At 33.9% G+C, this 7,552-nt stretch overlaps 1 protein-coding gene across 1 annotated transcript in view; it reads right to left on the bottom strand.

Annotated features, from left to right (window-relative positions):
* The window catches only part of LOC104617366 (centrosomal protein of 290 kDa-like), a 7,113-nt gene extending 1,584 nt beyond the window's left edge, over positions 1-5,529 (bottom strand). Inside the window, exons 1-11 of the mRNA XM_010282657.1 lie at positions 5,478-5,529; positions 4,753-4,873; positions 4,535-4,612; positions 3,668-3,737; positions 3,408-3,454; positions 3,042-3,185; positions 2,773-2,826; positions 1,650-1,802; positions 1,107-1,289; positions 658-747; positions 462-584 (exon numbers count right to left, since the gene is read on the bottom strand). Coding sequence (XP_010280959.1) covers positions 462-584; positions 658-747; positions 1,107-1,289; positions 1,650-1,802; positions 2,773-2,826; positions 3,042-3,185; positions 3,408-3,454; positions 3,668-3,737; positions 4,535-4,612; positions 4,753-4,854 — 1,044 coding nt within the window. The 5' untranslated portion in view covers positions 4,855-4,873; positions 5,478-5,529. The remainder of the gene's footprint in view (positions 1-461; positions 585-657; positions 748-1,106; positions 1,290-1,649; positions 1,803-2,772; positions 2,827-3,041; positions 3,186-3,407; positions 3,455-3,667; positions 3,738-4,534; positions 4,613-4,752; positions 4,874-5,477) is intronic.
* Positions 5,530-7,552: the final 2,023 nt, after the last annotated feature.

Genomic DNA, 7,552 nt, shown 5'->3' with positions numbered 1-7,552 from the left:
GAACCGCAGATGTAATAGTATGGCATCAAGTGAGACAAAGGAACACAGAAAATTAAACACTAGGTAAGACTCTTCCTTGACTAACAAATTTAGAGGAACAGAAACTAAGCTGTAATTTAAAAACATTAAATTATGTTTTTAATTTATGGATTATCCATTAAATTATGGATACTTAGATGTTAAAGCAACCACTCTACTAGTAACTAGAAAAGATAAATATGAAAGTAACAGAACCAACCACTAAGAGCTGAGTTCATACATACAGCAAGAGAAGTTTCCTTTGTGCATTGTCTATTAAGCTAACTTTGTAGTGTAATGAATAAACCTGTCTCATAATTCTCAAACATAAGTAATACATATTCTGGTATTTGCAAACTATGAAATACCACATAATTATGAGGTCACTGGCACATTTAGTGAATGGTAATTTCCATGTGTGTAATTTCTCACATAGACTGTACCTGCTGAAGGGCCAGTATACTGTTCCTGTCTACATCAAGTTGGGCCATTTTCATTTTCTCTTTCAAGTTAAACAACATCTGCTGATACTCTAGGAGTTCATTATCTTTTGAAGACAAGATTTTCTAAAAAGAAGATAAAATACCATCAGAACACTTGAAATAATTCCTAAAAATAATTAAAAGTATTAAAAAGTACCTTCCATTCTTCAACTTTTGCATTTACAGCTGCCATGAGTGGATCATCTTCCTCATTCTTTGCTTTCAGCTGGTCTGAAAGCTCCTGAACCTAGAAATGCCATTTAGATGAGCATCATATGATAAAAATGTTTTGCTTAACCAATGTACAAACACACTACATCAACCACATACAATTTAACAGATTAGCATTACAGCAGCAGGGGAAGGTCATGACTATTAAGAACAGAGTATCACTAACACTTTGTACAAAAAAAATTTTGTGATGTACAGTCAGGTTTCAAAATTTGCACTAAATTTAAAGATCACACTAGTTTTAGAGAGTGTTATTTCAGTAGAGTGTGTGTTATTAACTGGCTATGTTGCATGTTTTTTAATTTAAGCTAAAATACAAAAAAAGTCCAAATCTAAAAAAAAATTATATTCAGTAATAAGAGAGTCAGTTCTTACTTGAAATTTGTACTGTTCTTTCTCTTTTCTTAACTGATCCATAACAATATCAGATTGTTGCACAATTAGCTTCATTTTGTTATATTCATCAGTCATCTTCTCCATTTCTTGTATTGATTCCTCAATATTCTTTCTCATTTCTTGGTTTTGAATGTCTAACTTCTCATTAGCTTCAGTCAAATTCTGCAATATTAAAGAAAAAGCTGCTATTAAAAAGTGCACATTAATACCTGAATAAGCACTAACTGATAGCTACCTCATATGTAAGACTTGAAAGCCTTACATGAAATTAGCACAGAAGACAGTATTTCACCTCTAGATCATAAATTTCAACAAATCCTAAGAGCACATAAAAGATACATTGCCAGCAACTTCGTTACCTCTGCCAGATTCACAAATGCAAACGATATGCATCACGTAACCCAACTGCATTAGTAATTCCCTTACTTCACATGACTTGATCTGTAAATTGACATAGCTGTGTGAAAAACACTATTGCCAGTAACAGTCTAACAAACACTCAGTAGCATGCACAGATTTTACCTGAATTTCATCCAAATACTGGACAAGCTCAAAGTTCTTTTTGGACAACTGTGATCTGTAATCAGAATCCTCTCCTCTTCGTAATAGAATTGTTTCTTTCTGAGAATCTATTTGCCTCTGATAGTCAACTACATCTTGACGCAATTGTTCATTCTGCACAGAAAGCAATCCAAACTTAAATCTATTTTGAAGAGTTGAAGACAAATTTGTTGCTTTTCTAGCAAGCTAACACAAAGAGCTAAGACAGTCAAAACCATTCCAGATTCCTACAGTCTGCTTTTTAAAGACTTAGAAGCCTCACCTTTTTCTTCATGCGTTTTTTCTTTGGATTAAAAAGGAGAGAACAAGACCAAAAGAACAAAGCATGAAAAAATTAGAAATTATCTTTGCTTTAGGAAAACTAAATAGGAATCAACATAAAGACAAAATAAAATAGTTTTCTATATACTTGTGCATGCATGTACATACATACAGACACATATGTCAAAGGGCATTTTGAAGAATGATACTCAAGGTTTACCTCCCAGGACATTAATTTAACTTTTGCTGTCTGTTTTATTCTCTGAGAGGCCAAGACTACAGGTATTAAATGCTATAAAACATATATATATATTTTTGAAATAGCTAGAAAAAAATGTTTCAAGAGAATGATTAACAAGAAATTTCTAGTAATAAAGAATGTTAACTTCATCTTTGCATTTATTGTTATATTAACTTTTGACTTTTTGTAATTTTATTTTAACCAATCAGACAATCTTAGCAAAAGCAGCAAGCATAAACCAAATCCTGTCTAATATCTATCAAATCCATTTGTCAATAGTAGTTAAGAAGAATACTAGAAATTCAAAACACAATGTCCAGACAAAATTAATGCACAGGACTATTTAAATTCATATGTGGACATCTCCTAACCTCAATTAACTAAGTTTCATTGGAGCAGATGCACTATATATTTGGTAAATATGATTAAAATTCCATTTTCTCTTTGTACCAGTAACCAGGAAATGTTCTAGAACAGAATTAAACATCATGCCACACCAAAGATTGTAAATACAGAAAGTTAGTAATATATTTTTTAAATACAGTTAAAAATACAGTAAATCATCAATAATTCTTTACTAACCTCTCTCCTTAATTTGATGTTTTCATTTTCCGCATCTTCATTTCGAAGAGCAAGCTAGAACAAGATGGAAAACCCTTACGTGTATCACTAACACCACAAACTAGGAAAACAAAGAACTCCAGAAATAAAACAGAAAACAAATGCACAGAGGTTGTATTTCATCAGAGTTTTTTTTCATTTCAGAGGCCCTTTTCAGAATATTGACTTTTTGAAAGATGTGCCAGAAGAGCTCTTAGAGAAATGTCAAGCTGAAGTCCAGTCCTTCTTACCTGTTCATTCACTTTCTTCTCTTTTTCCAATTCTTTTTCTGTATCTGTTAACTGTCTCTCTTTTTGTTCTAATTGTTTTTCCAGTTGGTGGATCTCATCACGTAAAAAACGAGTATCACGACCACCAGCAGATCGTTGTGCCATCTTGAGAGCATTAAAAAATCATTATAAATATAGTACAGTTCTTCAAAACAGAAAGAACTAAAAAAACAAAGCAGATGCTAAGACTAACATTCCTACGTTCAGGAAAAGCAAGAAGAAGAGTTAACTAGCTTCTTTTACTAGATTAAAATGCTAGTCCAAAAACCTCATTAAAAAACCCCCACCAAACAGCAATCTATAAACTAAGAAAATTTTAAAACATACCTCTAATTCATTTTGAAGTTTCATCACTTTTGTTTTAAATTGATTTTCTGTTAAAATAGAACAGATGTCATGAATTATTCAACAATGGAAAAGGTACATAAAACAACAATGGTTAACCATAGTCTTTAAATATTTGGCTTCACTGAAGCAATTGACTTCAGAGAAGTTGGTATTTTATTCAGTTCCCTAAATTTAAAATAAAACCCTAAAAAAATACATTTAACAAATCATTTAAGAACAGCATAAAAAGGCTTGCTTACCACATTTGGCTTGCTCTTCCCCAGCTTTTTCAACTTCTTCTAGTGCCAACTCTACCTCTTGAGCTTTCATCTGGGGAAAAAAAGGATAGTAGACAAAGAAAAAATATTTACTACTAATGTAAATTGAAAGAATGTTCCATAGACCTCCTGTTGAAAATGACGAAAACATTTACAAAAGAACATTGATTTTCTCTCTTTAAACAAATGAAACCCCTCCCATTTTTCCCCATGCTGACAATTAAATTTGGATTGTTGAAATATCTTCTTTAGTAATTTATTCTACAGGGCTATCTAAACATTCAAAAGCATACTGCTGAGAATTAAAAACAACAAAAAATCCTCTCTAAAACCAATGTGCTAACCTATGCTGCTGTTATTTCTTGCTTTCAGTACATTTATGAGTAAATGCAAGAAAGTATGATAGATTTATAGGGTCAGTTTTAAGATGGCGGTGTTTCTTCATTCATGGTGACACTTCTATTAACTCTAAAACATCAACCCACCACAAAAAGTTCTATTAAAGTTAAAATCATTACCAATAACTTAAAATATCTAACCAATTTTTATGATATTTGTTTGCATTTTCCATCTAGAAAACTACGGTTCCTTAACTATATAACTATGTTAGTCCTGTTCACTTTACTTCCTGCTGCTATATGGGATGACATATTTCCAACAGCTACAAGCAGATACTCTGGTGCAAGCAGATATTTAGCATATAAATGCTCTTAGGAGTAACCAGTGTGTTCAATGCAGGAAAAGAAAAAAAAAACAAACCACACCCCAAGACAGTAATAATGCTTTCATTTAAACAAAAAATAAACAAATGTATCTGCAGAATTGTAGAAAGCGAGGATTAATACAAACCTTCATTAGCGACTGAGTAATTTTAAAAAGGTGTATCAGTTGTTCTGGAGTTTCAGTTTTTAAGTCTTTCCCATCAACCTAAGGAAAGGGACAACAGTGATTTTATACAAATATCAATGAAATCCATAAAATAAATCATTTATGTATGTGAAGGACCAGAGACACTCTAGGGAAGAATGCATAACAAACCCCTTATGTTCTGTTTTCCCCTTGAGTACCTTGGACATCGTCTCCAGCAATCTATCTGCTAGTTTCTCTTGACGAGGCAGAGCATCTGGATCAACTTTCATAAGCTTCTTCCAATCTAAAATGGGTGCCATACTGAATTTATAATTTTTCCTGAAACAAAAATTAAAATAACACTTACCAAACATTATCAGTGCCAATTAAAGGAGGCTGGCCACTGAACCACAAAAGATTATTCTAATAACTGTTATTGATTTTCTAACACTAATTAACATTGTGTTCACATTTTGGTCTACCATAAACAAGGAGACTAGAGTAAAACCATTTTTTCTTTAAGTTAAAAATTACATCATGCATACTCAAATAACTCTTGACACTGACAGTGGAGATCAGGACATATGTGAAACCTCTATTTTAACTTTAATATCCTTCTTTTCCTCCCTACCTCTCAGTGGGGTATTTTTATGTTAATGAGCAAACACAACTGGATGTCCTTTGAACCAGCCCTTGTAGAGGAAACATCTTCTTACAGTCACAAAATCATTATTTCTAATATTTAAAACACAGCCAACACCTGTTTTAGTTTAATACTATGAGAATCCATTTCTTGACATTCATTTCCAAGATATTAAACTCTTGTGTTAAATATCCTTTCCTTTTGATTAGAACACTTGAATTGATAAAGAACAGTAAACAACCTGGAAACTGACAAAAATCTGATCAGAAAGTGGTGCAAAGTTTTTTTCCTACTGCTTACCTACTTGTTGCTGTGGGCCACAGTGACTTCGCATATACCTGAAAGTCAGTGCAGTATCTGAAAAAGGCAGAGGAGATTGGAATTCTTGGATTATTCTGTTCTCTGGAGCTGTCTCTAGCCTTTATTACCAATACTTCAAAAATTAAAAAATATCTGTTTTAAACGTGGCAGAATCTAATATACTAAATTGCCCTAAATTATGAATATGGTATAAATGGTTAAGAAAATTAAGAAAGAAATAAAACTAACTAGAATATTACATTTATTATTGAAAAAAATAGTATTACAGTAAGGATGTATATTTTATAGAAAAAAAAAATCAAGCTCAATCAATAACTGTAACAATGCTTTCTGCTGAGCACAATATTTTGAGATCTGTTCTATCATGCACCCTGTTCATCATTCAGCAGTTTAAAGACTCAACAACTGAAACTAACTTCCTTAATGAAAGGCTGAACCAGTGTTACTTTCCCCAAAAATATGCCTAAGCAGTCAGAAAGAAAAGCTGTAAGACTTTGAAATCCAACTGTATGCTTAAGGAAGGATAAAAATCAACCTTTCCTCATCTTTTCTGAATACATGAACTACTTGAGAGCTCCCCTATATTTACCATTTCTTCAGTGTTTGCTAAATGTTTTAGAAAACATGCATTCCATATAATCCATGACTTCTTAAGGATGACATCATAAATACATTCTTGTTTTTCTGCTTTGTCATAGATGGCAAAGGAAAATATGACAAAATCACATGCAGGCATGTACTGATCTCGGCGCTCCTAATTCTTCAGTTAATTGAATACTACTTGATTTCAATAACATACTTGTTTAAGGGTGGGGTTTTTTTTAAAACATATTAACTTCTTCTTAATCAGTGAGATGTAGGAATTATGGGTATGAAATGCCAGACAAGCAAAGCTCTTCTGAAGACAAATACACACCCTTACTACTGTCAAGGGTAGCCACTTTTGTACTCTCAAATCTCCTTTTCTCTTAACTTATAAAATAACGTCTTAAGAAAGTATCAGTCCTAAAATTTTATCCAAAAGGAGAGATATCTGTACATAAACAAAATAATCCAACTTGTTGGGCGACCAGCTACAGTAAGGTGGGGGAGCACAACCTAAGCATACAAGTATGTTCATTCTGTGGAACATACTAAGGCCAACGAGAGAGAACTTATTTAACTGAAGAGTTTTCCATCATAAAATTTAGCTCATCCCTTGCCCTCAACTAGTACTTGCGTTTTTAGTTGACAGATGGTCTGTGTCATGAGACATTGAGATCATGGCTCTACAAAAAGTGTGAAATAGATGTGCATTTGACATTAGTTATCACAAGATTTTCATGACTTACTCAAGAAATCAAACATGCATAAAATGGCTAGATGTTGCAAAGTTCAGCTAGGGCAGACAGAAAAGGAGGTCTGGTGGACATGTCTAAGTACTTTCAGAACAAGAGTAATGTCCTGTGCTGCCTACAGGAAACCATGTAAAGAAGCAGCTAAGCTACGATGCAGATACCTTATCACCACAGTGAAATTAAGGCCCAGTAGGAATAATGTTCTTTTTCCATAAAGATGTGTACAATGTGTAGTACACAGTCATGTATGCTTGAGCGAGACTGAATACCAAGAAGCACCACAGTCACGCAAGAGATATGCTCAGTCAACTCCATCTTAGTTTACCAGGACTAACCCAGCTTACACCACTTCTGATTTTCAAAATTACATTACACAGACTAGCTCTCGTCTACTAGCTCTACAGAGCACTAGATCTGAACTACAAAGCTGCAAACTAAATGGGATCTTGTGCAAGGTTCCTATTTTCTTCCAGGTTGTATATCCCAGCCCTGGGAACGCTATGGTGACAGATCGCGATCCCTCCAGGATGCTGCTGAGACACAATTTTGCCGCCATTTCATCTGACTCTGCTGAATTAACAAATTGCCTTATTTTGCGTCCACCTCCATCGCGGGGCACAGCTAAAACATCTCTCGAGGTCTGGTACAGCGGGCTGTAACCTTCTCCGGGCACCGCGCAGCGACGACGCCCTGCGGCCGGACGCTTCTTCCCGGGAC

The sequence above is a fragment of the Phaethon lepturus genome, unplaced genomic scaffold (assembly GCF_000687285.1).
Source record: "Phaethon lepturus isolate BGI_N335 unplaced genomic scaffold, ASM68728v1 scaffold51672, whole genome shotgun sequence".
NCBI lineage: Eukaryota > Metazoa > Chordata > Aves > Phaethontiformes > Phaethontidae > Phaethon > Phaethon lepturus.
This window is presented reverse-complemented; position numbering and strand designations above follow the sequence as displayed.